The sequence below is a fragment of the Parus major genome, chromosome 11 (genome assembly GCF_001522545.3).
Source record: "Parus major isolate Abel chromosome 11, Parus_major1.1, whole genome shotgun sequence".
NCBI lineage: Eukaryota > Metazoa > Chordata > Aves > Passeriformes > Paridae > Parus > Parus major.
The window spans coordinates 4,302,442-4,323,456 of NC_031780.1; the positions used below are offsets into that span (position 1 = coordinate 4,302,442).

General features: G+C 40.8%; 3 protein-coding genes across 14 annotated transcripts in view; 1 reads left to right on the top strand and 2 right to left on the bottom strand.

Moving 5' to 3' along the window:
* The window catches only part of HSD17B2 (hydroxysteroid 17-beta dehydrogenase 2), a 29,800-nt gene extending 22,700 nt beyond the window's left edge, over nucleotides 1-7,100 (bottom strand). For both annotated transcript variants that reach the window (XM_033517272.1, XM_015639840.3), the window contains exon 1: nucleotides 6,859-7,100. The gene's annotated coding sequence lies outside the window, so the exon portion shown is untranslated. The remainder of the gene's footprint in view (nucleotides 1-6,858) is intronic.
* Nucleotides 6,379-9,782, top strand: SDR42E1 (short chain dehydrogenase/reductase family 42E, member 1). Of its 2 annotated transcripts, none has more exons than XM_015639848.3 (3): nucleotides 6,379-6,558; nucleotides 6,652-6,753; nucleotides 8,023-9,782. In XM_015639848.3, exons 2-3 carry the CDS (start codon nucleotides 6,686-6,688, stop codon nucleotides 9,128-9,130), a joined length of 1,176 nt encoding a protein of 391 aa, XP_015495334.1. In that variant the 5' UTR covers nucleotides 6,379-6,558; nucleotides 6,652-6,685; the 3' UTR covers nucleotides 9,131-9,782. The 2 variants fall into 2 exon arrangements, with proteins under 2 accessions (XP_015495334.1, XP_015495335.1); XM_015639849.3 differs by having other exon boundaries at nucleotides 6,657-6,753.
* Nucleotides 9,783-13,533: 3,751 nt separating this feature from the next.
* The window catches only part of PLCG2 (phospholipase C gamma 2), a 68,228-nt gene continuing 60,746 nt past the window's right edge, over nucleotides 13,534-21,015 (bottom strand). For all 10 annotated transcript variants that reach the window (XM_033517269.1, XM_033517270.1, XM_033517267.1 and 7 more), the window contains 4 exons: nucleotides 20,677-20,844; nucleotides 20,391-20,479; nucleotides 16,842-17,026; nucleotides 13,534-16,058 (listed from right to left, as the gene is read on the bottom strand). In XM_033517269.1, coding sequence (XP_033373160.1) covers nucleotides 16,016-16,058; nucleotides 16,842-17,026; nucleotides 20,391-20,479; nucleotides 20,677-20,844 — 485 coding nt within the window. In that variant the 3' untranslated portion in view covers nucleotides 13,534-16,015. The remainder of the gene's footprint in view (nucleotides 16,059-16,841; nucleotides 17,027-20,390; nucleotides 20,480-20,676; nucleotides 20,845-21,015) is intronic.

A 21,015-nucleotide genomic window follows, 5' to 3' on the forward strand; every position in this document is an offset into this window, starting at 1 on the left:
GTCCATAATGTGTTTGATGTTTGATTCTTCCATGTTCCTATGATGAATGAAGAATTAAGCTGATGCATGACTGGAATTAATCCAGTGTTTTCTACTGGCACAAAATTCTGTTTCTATGGGCTGGATACTCTCTGAAAGACATTGAAGCAGCACTTCAAATGCAAAGCTCCTTCAGAACTGTTTTACCATAAGAATCAAAGAAAAAATCAGATATTTCCATTCCCTTGTTATTTAGATCTTGCTTCTCCTTCAAAAAATGCAAAAAATCAAAATTCGTTATAACCAGATGCTGCACCCACAATTTCCTCCACAAGGAGTAAAAATTAGGAGCAACAATAACTTGCCATAAACTACTGTAACTTATAGCACACCTCCAGTTGAATAGATCCCACTTTGAACAGCTTCTTCATGTTATCATTCCAGGATAAAACATGTCCAAAAAAGGCTTTTGAACAGAAGAAAAATGCATGTTATAACTGTCTCATCTTTGTAACATCAGTAATTTTGCTCCATTTTAGAGCTACTTGATTTATTTAGTTTTGACTAAGTGCTTTGAAGCTACAAAATTTTTGGTTCTGAACAAATCCCTTTAAAAGGAAAACTCAGGCTTGTGTCAGAATCTCTTATCTTGAAATAGCTCAGAATAGAGTCACACATCAGGCCATGATAAAATGCTTATGAATTCTGAATTCTGCAATCATTAGTTTTGTGGAACAGGATAAATCAGTACCAAAGATACACAAGAGTGTGGTGCTCTTGCAAACACCAAGATGCCATTAAGGAAACCTTATGGAGGTTATCTCGCTCAGGCACAGCTGAAGCAAGATTTTGTCTCTCTTTTAGTTTGATTTCCCCTACTTCAAACTCTTACCTAATCTCTCCTCTGCAAAATTATGTAATTTTTGGAATGTTTTCAAGGTCATTACAGAACTAAATGGTAGCAACATTTTTTAAGCCAGTGTCCTGTTTCCCTGCAGTTCGAAGTGCCTGGAAATGGGAAACCTCTGCCTAGACCTTGAACACAGAACCAAGAATAAGAAAGCACCAGGAGTATGAAGACAGGAAACATTTCCTCAGCAAATACACTTCCTTTCCCCCTCATTAAGTACATTTTCAACAGAGAAACCCAAAGAAATGCTACAACAGGTTCAGACCTTGGTGTTCTTGCTGACACATCTCATCCTCACCACCAGTGACACAGTTACACACACACAGAGAAAATGAGCACAGTACAAGATATGGATTAATGAACACATTTTGCCTTGAGTTTGTTCTACATATGGTATCTACAGCATATGATTAGCTGCCTGTGAAGCTGAAAGATCCCTTAGATCCTTCCAAAAGATCAAAGCAGCACCATCAACTGGGTGTTCAATTATTAGTGTCAGCGATTCACAACAGACCAACCTCATCTTGCTTTTGCTGGAGGGTAAGATTTCTGTAAATCCATGGACAGCTGAATTAAATTATAAATTACTTCAACATGAAGCCTCTCCTTGTTATTAGTGTGGTAAATAAGGGCATCTGGATGCACATCAATCACACTTGAAACTGAATCAGATAATTACTGAAATGTAAGTGTATAATCACCTTCTGAAATAGCTTCCTACTGAGAATTTAGAAGATTTGCTTTAAGTAACAGAATCAAAGACATTCAGCACTGTCTTCCAAAAGCTGTCCTCCCCTACTCTGAGAGCAAAAACATCTGTGAGAGTATTTGCAATAAGACATTTCTTAACATACTAACTTTTAAAGTATATAATCCTTTCAGGTACAAGGAGGGTCAACCATTGAGCCCTTGCAGTTCTGTGTGCAATATTGAAATTATTAATGAGGTGACAGGATGAGCTAAAATTTGGCTTTTATTTCCAAGGTGCTGCAATTACATTGGATAGCATCACCTTGTACTGCTTAGGACTAATATCAGTGCAACAAACAGATATCAACACCTGGGAACATCAGGTAACACATCAGGTCAAATTACCACTTAAAAAAACCACATGAGGCTTAAGGGAGCTTAAGATCAATATCACAGGAGCAAACACTGACTTCAGACACTTGGACTGAAATGCTCAGGAGTGGGTGAGTCCCTGCAGATTCTGTTCAGCTCTGTGGAGGTTATGAAGATTAATATGTACTCATTCTAAAAACTGGGTTATTGATGTGCCCTGCAGGGTACACAGAGAGAAGCAGAGACCACAAACAGCAACTTGTCATCAAAGTAAAAAGGGAGAACACAGGTTATTCTCAGTCCTATGCTCAACCATTCACTTATGCCAAAATACACAAACTTTCTTCCCTTCCCTTTAGGATAAATAAGAGCCACTTTTGGAAATGGGATAATCTACATTTTTTGAAGCATTGCAGAATGGAAAAGAAGTTAATTTCTGATGGCTCCACAGAATGTATGCATGACTTCCTACTGCTGAATAGACACCTCAGAATCAAGCTTGTTCCTTAAGAATCTTTGCCAACAGAATTCAAAGCATTTTCAGTGTCTTTCATAGTAATGATTTTTTCAGAACTAATGTACTGAGGATGACCACAGTGCAACCCACCCAGACAATTCAAGTTAGTTAAGGCATGACTACTGAGCCTAAACTGTGTGCTCTGTGAAGGAAAGCTGCCCTGTGCCAGGCACACAGTGCACATGTGTTGTGTGAGATACCTGGCTGGTAACTAAAACTAGCATTTTTATCCATAACAGCTTCCTTCTTGAAATACACTCCAGTCTCGTCAACACTGAATGTTTGGTTCAAATTTTGAACATTCCAATTCTAATTTCCCTCACAATGTATGTACTGTTTTCACCTCTTTAGTACTGTTTTAACCAATTGATTTCATATGTTTTAATAAAGACATAAACATGATTGGTTCTACTTAGTTTTAAATCTTGTTCTCTTCTCTCATTGCATTGTTCAATGAAAAAAAAAAATCACAATTAAGTAATACCTAAAAGAAATCAATCAAATAGTAAGAAAACAGTAAGCTAAGGTTTATTTCCTCAGTTGAAATATTACCCTGTTTCCTGAAATAGTTCTGCTGGCACGCTTTGTATTTTGATGACAAAAAGAATTTTAACAGCTAAGTATTTTAAATTGCAAAGGGAACCAGATGAACTAACATACTATGAAAGAATAATTAATTATTTCATTGCTTATTCTTTCTAGCTTGCACTATTTACAGCAGCTGCTTATTTAGCTGATTTAAGGATTCTTTTGCAGCCCATTTCAGGTTCATTGCAGATAACTCCCAGTTACACTGCAAATCCTTCTATCCTGACACATCTTGCCCTAATGTGCAATTCAAGCAATCTCTTCAAGTGGCTGTAGCATCATCTCATTCCCTGCATGCTGAGATACATGCAAGGCATGCTCCAAAAAGCCTGGATCTTTAAAGGTAGGGTTCAAATGGGTTTCTTTAAAGACACAATCTCAGGCCTAACATTCTATTTTGTATTGAATAAAACTGGAAGGATATTCATTTGATAGAAAAACAGAACTTATGATAAATTCAGAAAGTCCATAAAAACCTTAGGAAAAGCAGAGTCTTATAGGAAATGAAAAACCAGTAATAAATGGGTTGTGCAAAACCGAGATCTGAGAGTGTCAAGTCTTAACACCAGGTCTGTCAATGTAAAATGAGGATGATATTTACCCACAGCTTTCACAGATGTCACCATTTTGAAGGAATTAATGTTTCTTCACTATTCTCTGAAGCAAAAAAGGACAGCTCACTATAATGAGAAATAGAACTGATAGTGGCTTAAGAGCAACATCTTTACAGTATCTAAACCACAGTCTCATTATAGTCACAATTTCCACAATTAGGATGGATACCTGACACTATTCACTCTCTGCAGATGGAATACCAGGCAGAGAGCAAGATAAGCAGAAAGTACAGAGAGGGCCCTCAGTCCTGCAAATTGTCCTGCACAGACACATCACAAAGTCCAGGGGACAAAAGTCATCCTGAGGTTAACAGCTGCCTGTGCAAACAGAGGGATTTACTCACACCACACCGAGTGTGAGGTCACTGTTCAGAGAGCACAAAGCTCTGTGAGTTATGAGCAGAAAGTGGCTGAACATGGAGTTTTCATCCTTGGAAATATTCAATGCCAACATAAACCCATTGAACCCCTCTGGCTGAAATTGCTTTATGCAGGGGTTCAACAGGGCGAGATCCTTCCAGCCTCAGATATTCTGTGATCCTTCAATATTCCATTCAAACACAATTTCTTTGATCAGAAGAGAGACACCAAGTGCCCTAATCTCAGTAAGGCTCCTCAAAGGTAAAAAATCTTTTTGTCCACAGATCTCAGGGAAAGTTCAGGACTCTTTTGGACTTCGCAAAGGACTCTAAAACACTTGGGAAAATATTCTCAAAACCTTCAAGATTATGCATAAATCCTGAAGGCATATGCATCCATACAGAATCCTTATATTTAGTATTTAGGAATATGTAAGGGTTTTTTTCTGCTTGTGAGCCAGAATTCTTATACCTCTGTGAACACACCATTGATTATAAGTTTGGATGGTATCTTAGGGAATGCCTCAAGGCTGTTTCAAACCCGCTCTCCTGCTATACAGACAGGAGACAGGGAAATCAGCTATGACTGAGGGATGCCCTCCACACCAGACATTCCACACATCTCCACAGGTGCAGCAGCTCTGTATAATCAGGTACAGCACCAGCTCCATCTTGAAATTTCTATTTAAGAGCCCCAGAGGTTCACCAGCAAGAAATCATTGCTAAAAATAATAAATCTTTAGTACTTGCAGAATTCTTAAGATCTGTTAGTTCCAATTCTTGCCAGCCATCCATCAAAAATACAACAGAGCCTACTGTGCCTACTTCTGTCAAGGTTCTGCAAAACAGAAACTTGTGGGGTTTTAAGTAGTTTTGACACTGAATCCACTCTCTGCCATTCCCCAAATGGCTCGGTTCTACAAATGAAAAATGGAATACACCACAAGCCAGACTTTGATCATGTAATTCTTCATTGTTTTCCCATCATGGCTCTCTCTCACTGACTGCTGATGCTGAACTCAGGAGCAGTTCTGCTGCAGCCAGGCAGTGCTCTGCAGGGTCTTCCCACTGCCAAAAACATCTCAACCTCTGTGTGGGGCACAGAGCAGATCCCCCTGAGTGTGTTCCATGGTTCAGGCTCATGACAAACACACCAGGATGTGGGACAGCCACCTGCATTCAGGGAGATGCTGAGGGCACAGCTCTGCCAGACATGGTGGGACACTCAAAGGGACCTTCACAGCACCAGGGAATCACAGGCTCATTAAGGCTGGAAAAGACCTTCAGGATCATCAAGTCCTACCTTTGACCCAACACCACCTGAACTAAACCACAGCACAGCCATGCCCAGTGATTTCTGGAACACCTCCAGGGTTACTGACTCCAGCACTTCCCTGTGCAGCCCATTCCAATGCTTGACTGCATGGGCTCCCCGTGAAGAAATGTTCAGCAGCAAGCCCAGAAACCCCCTTGTCCACCCAAATTACCCAGAGTCAAGTGCTCCTCAGCCCCTCTCAAGTGTCTCAGAGCTCTGCAGAGTCTCATACCCTGGGATCACACTTGCAGGCACGCCGAGGCAATCACAGGATGGTTTGGGTTGGAAGAGACCTTGAGGATCAGGTAGTTTCACCCCTCTGCCATGGACAGGGACACCTTCCACTGGACCAGGTTGCTCCAAGACCAGAGACAGGGCAGCCACAGCTTCTCAGGGCAACCTGTGCTAGGGCCTCACCAGCCTCAGAGGGAAGAACTTCCTGATATCTGATCTAACGCTACTCTTTCCTTCTGAAGCCATTCCCCCTTGTCCTGTCACTACGTATATCGCAAATAATCTTGCCCCATCCTTCCTCTGATGGATACTGGAAGGCCACAGGTCACCCTGGAGCCTTCTCTTTTCAGGATGAACAATCCCAGCTGTGTCAGCTGGGGCAGCTCTGCAGGTGGGGTCTCACCTGAGCACGGGGGCAGAGGGCCAGGATCGCCCGTCCCCTGCTGCCACCCAGGGGGATCAGCCCAGGGCACGGGGGTTCAGGGCTGGGGCAGCTCCAGCTCCCACCCAACACCCCGAGCTCTCCTCCCACGGCTGCTCCAGCCGGGATCCATCCCGGGCGCTGCCCCGACCCAGGCCTGCGGCACGATCCCCGGCAAAGGCTCCGCTTTCACCACGGCCCCGCGAGCCCCCATTTCAGCGCCCAGGCTGTGAGGGGAGAGCACCAGCATCCCCTCCGTGCCCGCAAGCCCCACGAGCACGGCAGGCCGGCAGCAGCAGGGGCAGCACGGCCCAGCGGCCCCGCCGCCATCTCGGGCCGCCCCGCCCCGGCCCGGCCCGGCCCGCTCCCCGCGCTCGGCACCGCCCCGGCAGCTCGGCAGGAGCGGGCACGGCCGGCACCGCCGCTTCGGGGGAACCGGGGGTGACACGGCCCCTCCGCAGCTCCTTCCTCCGGGAACAGCTTCCCTTCGGAGCCATCCCGGCGCTGAATCGCCTCCTGCTCGCCGGCGGCTGGGGAAGAGAAGGGCCGCGATCAAAGCGTGAGCGAGAGCGGTGAATAACGCCGGGAATGTGCGCTGATGCTGAAAGGCCGATGGGTTTTGATCTGTGTGTGTTTGCTGTGTGTTTTGTAGGGCAGTTGCAGCACACAGTGCGAAAGGAAGGAGGATGGAAGAAGGAAACGCTGCCAAGGAAAGAGTCCTCATTACTGGAGGAGGGGGTTATTTTGGCTTCCGGTTAGTGCATTAAGTAGTTACTACATACAGGAATAAATGTAAGAGATTGCTGCTGGGGAAGCAGCAAAATCCATCTGTAAAGGAGAAACCGTGGGCCTGACATACCTGATCCAGGTGGTCCCGTGTTCTGGTTCATCCGGATTCTCAGTTTTAAACAAACCCAGTTTCTTTTTCCAGAGGCTGTAAGTAGCGCTGGTGTCCCGTTTCCAAATGTCCGGCATCAGCTGCCTCGCAGACTTTTACCTGTGTGCTCACCTCTCTAGAGGGGTAAACAGGGTTGAAACAGGGGTCACCATCGTCAGCCTGCTCTCAAGGACAAGCGTTCACTGGTACACACATTTTTCTTTTGACCTGCAAATAGTTACACGTGTGCTTAGCTCTACAGATTAACAACTCCAGCTGAACGCTCAAGAATATATTTTTTCCATGAACAGTGATGGTTTAGGATTAGAGTTGTTAATAAGGTGCACGTTTCAGTGAAATCCATTTTCCCTTGCTGTCGCTGGCTCTACAGGCCATGTAAAGAAAAAATCCTGTTTTGAGCCCAAGACTAACTGATCACAGAGAGGAGAGAGATCACAGTCAGGACCAGAAAATAAAATAAATTTCAATTTAGGGGAAGGAAAAAAAAAAAATCTCGCAAGATGCCTATCTGACTTCTGCTTGGCTTTTCCCTTCACTCTCATGCCCTTAAAGCACAAAAGACACACAAAAATGTAGGAAAGGAGAGGAGAAACACCAGAGTTACGCTTTGTGTCAATACCTGTGACTTGGAGTAAAATGTAGCCATGTTGCAAAATATTCATAGCAGCTTAAAAGCATCTCTTCCACTCCTCCATAAATTTCAAACACAATGGCACAGACCAACCTGTTGTTTTGACAGAACTGGGATGGCACAACAGCAGTAAGATAAAACAAGTAAAGGGGTTTTTTTTTTTGCTATTTGGCAATAGCTGCACATCTGAAAGTTGCTGTCGCTGATCTGAAGGGGTCAGAACTTCAGTTATTTCTCTTCAGAATTTTAATTTACAGCAGTTCTGCCTCTTTTTTCTTTTTTTTCTCCAAGTATTGATGGAGTGTGAGAAATCAGCTCAGTACCTAAACTATCACAGCTGAATCTCCCCTATAGTAGGGGGCTGAGTATTTAACAGACTCCCATCAGAAAAATAATCAGCATGAAAACAGTTAATAATTTTCTCTCCCTTCCAGCTGAAATGTTTCATACACCATGGTGCTGTATCCTAACACAGGGTTTCTGCCATGTTTCAGTTTAGGTTGTGCCATATATCAAAAGGGAGTCGATGTGATCCTCTTTGATGTCGTGAAGCCACTTCAAACCATGCCAGAGGGAATGAAGTTCGTGCAGGGGGATATCTGTTGCCTGTCTGAAGTGGAAGAAGCTCTCAGAGATGTAATCTGCGTATTCCATATCGCCTCCTATGGAATGTCTGGCAGGGAGCAGCTGAACCGAAAACTTATAGAAGATGTTAACGTGAAAGGAACAGAAAATGTCATCCAGGCCTGCAAGAGCAGGGGAGTGTCGAGCCTGGTTTATACAAGTACCTACAACGTGATATTTGGAGGCCAGATTATAGAAAATGGGGATGAGTCTCTGCCTTATCTACCTCTGCACCTTCACCCCGATCACTACTCCCGAACAAAATCTTTAGCTGAAATGAAGGTGCTGGAGGCAAACGGTGCTGAGCTGGGAAATGGGAGAGGTGTCCTGAGGACCTGTGCTCTCCGCCCAGCGGGGATCTACGGGCCTGGGGAGCAGAGACACCTCCCAAGAATAGTCAGCTACATTGAAAAGGGACTGTTTAAATTTGTGTATGGAGACCCTCTGAGTCTGGTAGAGTTTGTACACGTGGACAACCTGGTCCAGGCTCATGTCCTTGCCTCTGAGGCCCTCAGAGCCAGCAAGCAGCACATTGCTGCAGGCCAGGCCTATTTTATTTCTGATGGCAGGCCTGTCAATAACTTTGAATTTTTCCGACCACTAGTGGAAGGTTTGGGTTACAAGTTCCCAACCTGGCGCCTTCCCCTCTCCCTTGTCTATTTTTTTGCATTCCTTACTGAAATAGTTCATTTTCTTGTAGGGCGTGTTTATAACTTCCAGCCCCTCCTCACTCGCACGGAGGTTTACAAAACTGGTGTCACGCATTATTTCAGCATGGAGAAGGCCAGGAAGGAGCTGGGCTACAAGCCCCAGCAGTACAGCCTGGATGAAGTGGTGGAGTGGTTTAGATCCCAGGGATGTGGACCAAAGCCAAGAAATTACACCATGATGCACCTGGTTAGGGATGGAGGACTGCTCGTGGTGCTGATTGCCATGCTGGTCTCCTGGTTTCCATCTGCAGTGACATTTTCACTCTGAAAGATTAAATGCTGAGAACAGAATTTAGTTATGTTCTCTGTTTACTCTTGAGTTTGACAGACAGGTAATAAAAGATTAAAAAAAAAAAATACCTATTCATGTGATTGAGGTAAATAACAGCTTTATCCCCAAGGAATGGAACTGCTGAGTAAAAAGGTGTAATTTTTTATATATACTTTCTCTTCAAAGCAAAATGGATCAGATCACTAACAAGATGAAGCTTGGTATTACTGCAAACAGCATTTTATTCTCAGGTACAACAACACAATACAGAGAATGGAACAAATGTCCTTAGGCTGACTTTCCTCCCTGATGGGATTATACTCCTGATCCCTGCCCTTTATTCCCAAAGAGTTTGTGTTACATGATCCAGAGGAGAATAAACTCATTCTTTGATCACATTCCAAACCCCAGTTCTGCCTCCCAGCTTGGATGTATATATGCCTAACCAAGATTAACTGATAAACTGCTAGACAATAAACAAATGGGGCTTTTACATAAGTACATTCTGGTATGCTTTCCTGAGCTAACTCTGATATCTAATGACATTTCTGGAAAATGCACCGTGCTTAATCTAAATTACAGCAAACTGCTTGAAGCACCACAGATTTGTAGATTTTTCTAACAGTAAAATATGCCTGTTTAAAATGAATGAGCCAGCTGAAAGTGCATTCATAAATAAAACCTATGATTTTTCCCAGCATTATTGAATGGTTAAACAAATAATTCATCAAAGACATTTGGTGAGTGATTGGATTCACATTCCACTATTTATAAAACACTTTTAGCCTTTAATAATATTTCTTTAACACCTGACACCATCTGAATAGAATTTCAGCTTTGTAATAGGAAGATAAACACTTGCTATGAGGAAACTCATAATTTTGTGGAATTTTAAGGTTAGAAGACTATGAGTACAGGTCACCGTTGTCCCATGCAATTTCCTCTGTCAATTTAATATAGAAACTGAGAAACTTCACCTCAAATGTTAAACACAAAGTTGTTTTCCCTTAACTCATCAGCAGTGCAGCTCCTGTACCCCTTGATAAAAGCAGAATCCTTCAAGAATTTAAAATTTCTCTTTAAACTTTAGTATTTCTTTTTTAATTGCCGAAGTTACACTGATCTCAAATTAATAGTAACTTCCATATACTTCTGTTGAACTCTGCTGCAACTGAAATGGAGAAGTGATGAATAAGAAGCAGAGCAGTTCCATTGAACTGTTAAAGGATTCTCAGAAAACAAGAGGGCCTAAATAGAGGAACCAAGCTAGAAATCCTCGTCCACCCCTGCATAGAAGATTTTTATTATAGATGCAGATTTTTATTGCTCATGGTGACTGAAGACAGCATTATTTTTTGACTGTTGAGCTCTCTTCCTGGTAAGTTTACCTTAAAAAACCCAGCCCACACTATAGATAACTTTTTGTGTTTTTATGTTTTAAATCTGATTTTCTCCCTCATTTCCCTACCAGTAAGCACAGAATGAAAGAAACTAAATTTAATACTTAATTTGAGGGACAGCTCAAGAGAGAACTCACTTTTTTTTTTCCCCCTCTCTAATAGCAAATAAGCTGTTTGTGTAGCAGGAGTTATAAAGAGCTTATGTGACTCCAACTGAGCACTGATGGCACAAGGGCCACTCTCCAGGAGTCATTAATATACAACATCATCTGCAGAAAGAAGAAATCTCTTTAATAAAACAGAAAAAGACATTCACGACCTCATGAAAGCGCTGGGCCGATGCTCCTTTCCAACAGCTCTGTTTTTTCAAGTAGAAACCACTTTGTTCTTTTCCCCTTTAAGTTCTCTGGCTTTGACACAATGTTATCAGAAAGAGATTAAAAATTCTAATGCCAGCAGAAGACAAAACCAAAATGTAGAAGAAATTGCACAAGCCTTTTGCACAGAAACAACATCGGTATTTCATTCCAAGTCTTGTAAAAAAATTGTTTTTATCATCCGGAACTGAACTTCTGTGCCCCAGAGGAATTTTCTCTGCTATTTGTAATCTTTTAGCAAAACTCAGCTACTGCTATTTATAATTATCTCAATGGTGGGGTTAGTGAAAAATATCCAGGAAGGGTCCTTAAGGCATGAATCCTAAATCCACACTGTCAATACCAGCTGAGGTTCAGGTCCTGGGCAGCTTTTGAGGTATGGCAGCAGCAGCAGCTCCTGGCAAGACAAAAAAAGCCCAACAAAACCCCAAATACCAGAAATCCTGCAGAAGCTGAGCTCAACACGTGAAGCCTTACATCTGCCTGGAGTCAAGGACAGAACTCTCTGATAATAGAACAGGAGGCACTGTTTTGTCCTAATGGCCCAAGAGTGTGATCCAGCACAGGGGATTAATGTGGGGACACACCCCAGAGCCATCAGTGCACTGCAAATTCATTAATCCCCATCAATTAGCTCCATCTGTTAAAAAACCAAAGTCCTGACCACAGCAGAGGTGAAGGTTACACTTACTCGTTCCAAAAGTAAAACAGGCAGCCTGTGGCTTGAGATACTCTAAATTTGCTTGAAAATTCCATCCCTGTAAAGACTTTCACAGCTGCTCTATTTGAAGTATTTTACACTGAGAAGTCTCTCTCCTTTTTCCTGGTTTTTGTCATTACTACTTGTGCATGAATAGCTGGGTAAATTAGGGTAATTAATTCAAGTGTTGTGTCTCTTTTCAAATTTTAATTTATTACCTGTTTTCCAGAAACTGAATTGCCAGAAATGCACCTAAAAACTGAAAGAGCAAAATGAAAATATAGCTCAGATTCAATTTTTCCTAGTCCTCAAAATTACTGAACAATTGCTACGTGCCTCATTATAAAGAATGATGCTGATGTTTAAAGTGAATAGTTTAAGAATACTTTGTCAGCCACTTAATCTCAGATTCAGTATTTCAAGGTACAAATTTGCCAGATATACATGAAAACTTGTATTTAAATATATTTATTATAGATGCTTAAGCAAACCAGATTTTTCTAGGCCCTTCTCCTAAGGGACCCAACCAAAATGCCCAATTGTTTCTATTTATTACTGATTTCCACATACTTTCCAAAGTACAGTGGCATATTTAATAATTCACTGCGAGTTCTTCAGAGAAAAGGGTCCTGAACATTGATGATTTACACATATTGTAAAGAATCTGGGGATTAAACTGCAATTCAGGAGTACACAAGTGTTGGGGGAACTACTGCTTTACTTGAGTCAGGCTCACAATTCCCAGGTTTGCTGGAGTAACAGCTAAAAATGTAGACTAGCAGTAAATTAATTAACATTATATTAATAATGAATTAATTTAAAGTCCTTTGAAACTAATAGCATGTTTATAAATACTCTTATAAACTCTGTTATCGATCAGAAGACAAATTCATCTCTGAACTGATTCTGAAGGTTAATTTTCATTATATTTAACTTCTATTTCTGATGATATAAAGGGAATTTCGGTCTGGAACAAAGCCAGCTAGTTGGACTGCAGTTAAAAATGCTGACACATGATTGTAGCAGAACTCAACCACTGCACTTCAGCTTCCACACCACATTTCATATTTTTCCAACTGGTTTGGAGAATTCAAAGATAATGCACAGCTCACACCATCTCACCATCTCCAAGGTTAAAAAACTGCAAAACAAAATGCTTTCAACAGAGAAATACAGAGATATGCTGGGGTGGAAAAAAAGTGAGAACAGGCAACAAAAGACATAAATGTAGCAATTTTTTTGACTCAGAACTCATGAATACCAATTCTCGCTAAGGTGATGAAGACTCTGGCTGATTAATGACCTTCTAGAAGAATTAGGCTGCAGACACCTCATACAGATTCATGTTCAATAAGCATGTAATTTTGATCAAAAAAGGAGAAAAATTTTGTTCCCAAGACTCCCAACAATTAAAAAAATCACCACAAAAAGACAGAGTGCATTCACCAAGCTGCAGTTCTCCCCGTGCAACCTCACAGGCAGAAAGTGTTCTGATAGAATTTTTTTGTAAGCATCAATATTACTCTTCTTTCAAATTACCACAAATTTAATCTTTGCCTTGCTCAGATTTTATTGTTCAAACTCATACAAATCTGAGTCTCACTAGAGCTGGAGTTTGTATCTGCCTCTTACTGAAAAAGGTTGGTTTGGAGTCACAAGTTAAACTCGATCTTTGACCTTTTCCTTCTGCCTCGGTTTTGGAGCCAGAGGAAGTGCCGTGATAACCATGTCTACTGAAATAAACAATCATTAAGTCAGTTCATCTTAGAAACACAGAAATGCCCTTCTTCCAACCTCTAGCAGAGCACACCATACCACACTAGCAGATCACTTTTCAATAAGAACTCACTGCCTCAAATGACTGGCAAAAGTAATAAAATTCAATGAGCGATGCTTAAACAAACTTGGCATCATTCACATCAATGAGATATCAAAAATTATTTATTAAAATAAGTTATTGCAATGATTTTAAACACTTTCTGTAAGAATATAACAATTTAACAATTGTTAACTTCAAAAATTTATAAATGTTTTCCCTCCTGGATTAACAAAATTAGCACACACATTCAAACCTACTTTCATACTCAAACAGTTGGAACTGTGATAAAGTCGCTACACAGTCTGCCCCAGGGAAAACTGGGAGGTGAGGTCTTGGAGATAAAACACAGAAAGCAAGAAACAAGAGAAGAGTTAGAACATAGCCTTGCCCACCACGTGCAAGTCAGCAGAAGAGTCACTTTAGGGCAGTATTTTCATTCTGCACACTAACATCCTAGTCTGGGGAAAAGTCTTACTGTAAAACAAAATGCATTTGCATAAATACTGATGGAGTGCCTCTTACAACTCCTGACGTTATGCATGAGGGAAGAATGTGCACAGGACCTTTCAAAGGACTACAAAATGAGCTATTTCTTAAATATTTGCACAAGAGCAGCATGAGGGACTCACTCCTGTGTCCATGACACAGTGGCTGTGCTGTGTCAGGAATACACACACCAGTGGAGGAATCCATGACAAGTGGACAATTTGGTTGGGTCTGCTCTGGAACTGAGCTTAAAAAGAATTCTGACAGGCAGAACAATCCAGACCTGGATAACGAATTTAAAACCAGCTCTACACAGCAGGCTAAGTTACAGCTCCACCTCCCAAATCCACAGCTGATGTGATTTTTTTTTTCTTTGTTTGAGCAGAGTTTACACCCATCTAATCCTTGAACAGGTCAATCACAGCTGGGTACTGAACAGTTTTCAGGAAAGAGGATGAAAAGCAGAGAATTGACATTAACTTCTCTCATTTTCAGTTGGGTGATTAGTAATTAATTCTTTTATAATAAAAAATTTACAGAGCCACCCCATTGTGGGATACACTATTATAACACTTTCATCTCTGAGACAAGACTGTCTTTACAGAATAGCTAAAACCTCAAGGGGGTTCCTCAAACCATCATCTGTGAATGCACAATGGCATCAATTAAGAGCTTCTTGAAACAACAGAAGTCACAGCGTGGGGAGCAAGAGAAATTGAAAATGCTGAGGCAGCTGCAGCAGGCCATGAATCCCAAATCCGTGCAAGTCCTCTGTGATCAGAAGAACAGCTCTGTGGAAGCAGCATTTTGTGCCTCAGGCAGTCACTCTGAAAACTAAACTCCTCTGCACACATTTGAACGTTAAAGTTGGGAATACAGACAGCAAAACTCATCCCATGTAGAGGTAAGACAACCTGGAATTTGATGCTATCAATACAGTGCTAGCACAAAGGACCAACACATACACAAATTATGACGAGCTGTTAAATATTCCATCGAAGGCCTTTAGCTCTGTTCTGGCAGGAAGATACACTTGCTAATCTAACAAGTATTCTCATCTGCAGCTTCATGTTCTTGATTTGATTAAAGGCACCAGAAGGATGTACCTCTGTATTTGTGCACACTATCATTCTTGGATTAGTTATGTTTTGGGAAAACGGTCTACATTTACAGAACACTATCATTTGACTATCATCTACACAGGATTGCAAGATTAAAAATTGACAGTTCATTTAAAAATTCATTTCTAAGCACATTAGCAGCTGAAAGGATTTGCAGAAATGATACTGTACAAAAGTAAGTGCTTCTCAGAATTTTAAATACCTTCCCTTTCTGCAAACAAACAGATATCTCCTACTGCATATCTTTTCCTTCCAGTGCCTCGAGGCTGTGAACAGAAGTTCACAGGGGCTATGAATAGAGGTTCACACATTTCTCCTTTCTTAAACCTTTAAAGAGAGTTCAACAAGAAAAACACAACTAAAGTCCCAGAGGGTATTTGCTTTCAACAAAATTAACATATCTTGTTCTCAAAAATGTAACAGAAAGTTTTTAATAGGAGACAATAGCTGCCCAAAATATTTTATACAGCATCAGCAGCACAATCTGCTGTCTCGAGGACTGTAACATACATGACGTGACAATGCTGGAGTGGAACTGCTTTTACAGCATTTAATAAATTAAAAATGCACTACTAGTTAATCTTGAGGAGCCAGGTTGTTAAAGTGGTGTGATTCCATGCATGCAAATTGTTGTGACTGTCTTATCTACAGCCTGTGTACACACAGGAGATGATTTGCACTTCAGGTATTGATAATGAGAAGTGAGGTCCATCCATCTACACATACTCAAGTTTTAAAAATCTTGAATACACAGAAGTTCTGGCCTTCAACAGAGGGTTTGCTTTGTACAGAATATAAATTATTAGGTATTAAAACAGTTTTTCTTTGAAGAAGAAATTCTAAAGGAAATCCATATTTCCTCTTCCTGCTCTTCTTCCAGTCATTCCATCTGATGAGACCGTCACTGAGTAGGATGACCAGGGTAAATTCATGTCTTCCTGAATTGCACCATAAAGCACACATCAAAGAATGATGGGCTCTAAGAGTAGAATTTGCTGTTACTGACTTTCTTCTCCTTTAATCTTAAGGGAAAAGAAAAGGAAAAAGTCAAGCCTAATAGGAATTTCTCAGAGGAAAACAGCCTACCAAATTCAATGTACTTGGATAACAATGGCAAGTAATGTATCAGCAACGAGCACTGCAATTTTTTTCCCCTAATAAATGGGAGTAAACAAGTGATTCATGCAGCTGTTCAGCACACACAGAAAAGGGCAAGACTATTTAAAGTCTTGAGATCTGCTCAAAATTTCTTCTTGGTACATGAAGCCTCCCTCTATCTCCCTCACACTTGGCCCAAAGGTGGCAGCAAAGGAGAAGGAACCTTCCCCTAAGCTCTGGATAATGCACTGACACTGAACTGACAATGCTGTGCTGTTACAACTTAATACTGGTTTTATCTTTTGTGGTTTGTATATCTGTTCCCACATATCTCATATGTGCATGACATTTCCAGGGACATAACTCTGATAGTGTAGCAGGAGTGAAGAGGTTTATTTATTTGTCTGTATATACTCTCAGGCTTTCCTCCTGGAAAGCAGCAGAGAGGGATACAAAACCTGACAGGATTACAAGTGTCATTGTGATCGCTGCAACTGAGATTTCACAGAGCACACATTCCTCAGCTTCTGCTGGCCTCTAGTGGCTTGAGGCCCAGACTGGCTTCTCTACAGCCCTTCCTCCTTCCAGATGAGCTCATTCTACCCTCACCACTCTTTAGATGCTCCTTCTGATATATCTGAGGTTTCCTTATCATAAATCTTGTCTAGACAGAGCAAGCTTGGTAGGGAGAATGATCATCAACTCACCTGCGGTTGCAAGTCTCTTGATAAATCTGTAGTTTGTGCTCATTGACACTGAATTCTTTCAGTATAGCATCCCTGTTGGGATTCCTCAGGTTCATGTGGGTGTCATAGAGGAACAGCTGGGTATTCAGCTCCTCCTGGCGCTTCCGAAGCTGCCGACACGAGGAATAAAGCTCCTCTTCACTTTCCTTCAAAGGAATATTGGAAATCAAGATAATTTTGTAAAACATGTTCCCAAAATGACACAGAATCAGCAGAGTTTGGGGAATTATTTGTTTTCTCAACCACATTTTAATAACTGCATAGAATTTTTTATAAAATTAGTTTGATAGGATGTTTCTAGAAACAAACTAACTTTGAAAGTACTAAAGAAACCCCCTCAGCCCCACAGTATGACCAGCCACACCCTCTGAATCATCATCAGGGGCATCAGGGACATTCTACCACATGTCACAAAATGAGTGACTAAACACTTCTGTTGGATTATTTTTCCCTAATAAAGCATGTCAGTCTGTTGAGGAAAGAACAGAAAATCATGATGGCGTATCAGATTATAATAATATTAAAAATACATTTTTAATGTTTAGGTTTTGGCTTTTCCATCATATTTGTTTATCATGTGACAGAGTGACAATTCTGGGGATTTTCTATTGAAATGTAGACTACCAGTGAAAATAGTGACTGGTAAATAAGACCCCTTACAGCAGCAAGTACTCAGATGGTCAAGAAAGAAGGACAGATTCTGTATTTCTATGTGAATATGGCAATTCGGTACTTGCAAAGTAGGTCTGAATTTCTATTGTGGCCCACACTAGGAGGTCTCAAAATATTCCACAACCATAAACAATCATCATGATTCCATTTACAACTTCAAATTATTTTAATACTTCAAAACTTTGGATGCAAAAGCTGCCTCTTCATAGAGTTACTAGTGGGGAATAGGACTGGCAGGAGTGAAGTCTTAATTTTCACATCAGCAGCAAAACAAGATACTCCTTCTACAAGAAATGACATGCAATCAATAAATGTAATAAATCCAAACATTTTCAGAGTCAGCATACTAATAAGAATGCCTCTTTCTGCATTCAGTCCAGATCTAGAAAAACTGATAGCTTAGCGAAATACCTAAGGGGTTTCAGTTACAGCAACAATATCCTTTCCTAAATCCTTTTTCCTCCTGAAACACATTCCTATGCAGGCATGGGTTGAAGCAACTGAAACACCCTCAGTGCTATGCTACTGATCAAGATTTAAAGAGCAATTTATTTAATTTTTGTTTGTAAAGGGGTAGGAAATTTTGTATTCCCAAATCACAAAGGAAATGCAGATTACTAATTACCAATTTGCAGGTGTAATCATCAAGATGCATATGGTACCACTGTTAGTTCTTGTAAAGAAATTTATCCACAAAGGTACAGCTTAAACTGCATTTTAAGATGTCCGCTTCAATCTTTAAGTCAAGAACACAGACACCACTGGGGCTGACTGTAGTCAGAAAAAGCTGAAGAAATACTTTGCACTTTCTGAAATACAATGCACTTTCTGAAGGAAGTAAATCAATTCTCAAACAAGTAAGACATGCTTATAAGCACAACAATCACCTCAGTATAGTACAATTCCTACAATATCGAAAAACCTGATTACGTTCTACAGGAACTATGTATGGCCCCACATAATAATTCACAAAAGTGCATGCTTATGTCTACAATATATTTGTTTTACTATTCCTGATAAACTCCACAGCCATCTGTAATTCCTTATTATAATTTTGTATTTCATCTCCAAGCACACACAGATGGGTTTTGTATATAAACAGACCTGTTATTAAATGGCATTATTTTATGGAAGGCCATCACTTTTTTTTTAAAAAAAAGCAGAGGAACAGAGGTAACCTTGATCATTTTTGATGCTTCTTGAATGATCTGGCAAAAATTCTAGAGTTGACAACTGTGGTGAGTCTGGGTTTGTTACTGGCTACTAAGTAAAAGGAAGTTTGGGAAGTTCTCCTGCCACTGCATTACCACCAGGCAGTGTAAAAACACTGAGCTGAGCTGCATCTTCATTTGGCTTAACAAGCAGAAGGGGATTCTAGAGTGTGAAATGTGCTACTGTCAAAGGAGTAGTGGTGACAGATTGGGGGACAGACTGCTGCTATGAACAACACTTTGAGATCTGCTCCTGCCCCAGGCAAGTAATGATCTGGAATCCTGGAGAGAAACCATGGCAGGAGGGATTTGAAATGTATCCACAAGCGATGTCCATGTTCAGCATTAGGCAATGGTGACTTTGTCAGTTTTCTCAAAGGCAGCAAGCCCAAACCCAGAGGTTTACCAGGCCTCCCCTATGAGACTAGAGTCCATGAAATATGAACAATTTAAATATTATCTTGAAAGGATTTAGATCTCTCTTCACACACACATCCCTAGTCTCAGCTTCTAATCCTCTCCTGCTCTCAGAACCCTTGGCTGGCCCACAGAAGGATCTTATAGGAACCTACCACAGCTTTCAAACACTGTCATTTTACATCAGGTGTTATAAGGTGGCTTCGTTAAAACCTCCATAAAGGATGTTTGAAAAAGGCCTCCACTCCTTTGGGAGGAACAGTGTGACTGAATTCAGAAATTTCCAGTTCAGTGTATGCAACTGCAGGTACAAATCCCTCCAGAGACATAATGACTTACAGTTCACAGAAATTGATGTTTCAATCAGAGTAATAATGTAACTGGTGTGAAGTGCAGCACAGGCCTGAAAGGGTTTACAAACTACAAATAAGAAGTTGAAGTTTTTTGGTTTTTTTCTCTGAATCACAAGGGTGCTGGAAATCACCCTGAAACAGCCACTTCCCAGAAGCATCTTTAAACTTTCATCACATCACAAGTGAATTTAAATCATACAATGTATTATTGAGAAAGAGTCTGAGAAATATCCTACAAACCAACATATACAGCAGCACCCTTGGAACACCAACAAACACTGTTCACAGATCAGCTGCTTTAATGCCTGGATTCATGAGCATCATTATTTTTCCCCTATGTGTTTTAAAATACTACTATTTCAAGCAGGTGTTTAGAGAGACTTAAAAGGAGCAGATTAGCTGTTCTTTAAGAACCAGATATGTCTTCTACTTGATGGGTTGTTTATTTTAATGAAATACTGGGAGAAATTACTATCTTCTACTGCTGAAGCAATTTCTTTTTATGTAGGACCTTTAAAAAAAAGATTAATCTATGAAGCCAAAGCTGATTTTAGCTAGCTTTGCATGGCATCAGTCAGTTAACAAGGAAAGACAACGACCAAGCTGTTATAGCAAAAACTATTGGAGGTAATGAGGCTTTGTTTGTGCATTATTTCTTTTAACAACCATGTAATCTGTCCACCCAGAGGGAGAGTAACTCAATTTGCGCTATTTGTCTTCCCCAGTACCTGCAGAAGAAATGCCTGACAACAGCACATCAGACACAGAACAGAAAACTGAATCCTCAGTTCCTGGTTTCCACAAAGAACTGATAACAGACACACTAAGAGCACACAACAAACCCCAGTGCTTCTCACCAGAACTTGCTGCATCTCACAGTGCACCAGAAGCGAGGCCAGCTCTATATCTTCACTGTAGCCATTCTTGAGAGGAACTGACCTAAAACCTAGGGCAGAGAGAAGGAAAACAAAGGGCAATTAAAGAGTCCATCAATGAGGAATTTGCAAAACAAGACTGGCAAAACTGAGAAACTCCTTGAATGCTCTTGAAAACTAAAGCCAGAGGAAGGAGCTTAATTGAGGCAGGAGGGAATCTGGCATTGAACAATGCTCAACAGCACCTCATTATAACCATTGATCTCACCTGATTTGATTCCTTTGATGGGAAAAGTGGCATGTGCTAAGAAGTTGGGATCACTGAACATATCCTCCTCATAAACAACAAAGCGCAGGAATGCCAGATTAGGGTCGTAAATTTCAAATTTCACTTGCTCTGCATAAGGTGCCCAAATTGGATTAAGGCCATTGTCATCTGTAATAAAAAGGAAACATTTGCAGTATGAAGCAATAATTTCACTTCATTCACATATGGGTATGTATCCCAGTACATTTTCTAGGGATACAGAAGCCCAAAAATTCTATTTGCCATCTGTCTCATGTTGTAACCTTGCTTCAGAAAGTTTGTATTTGTTTACTTGGTGGT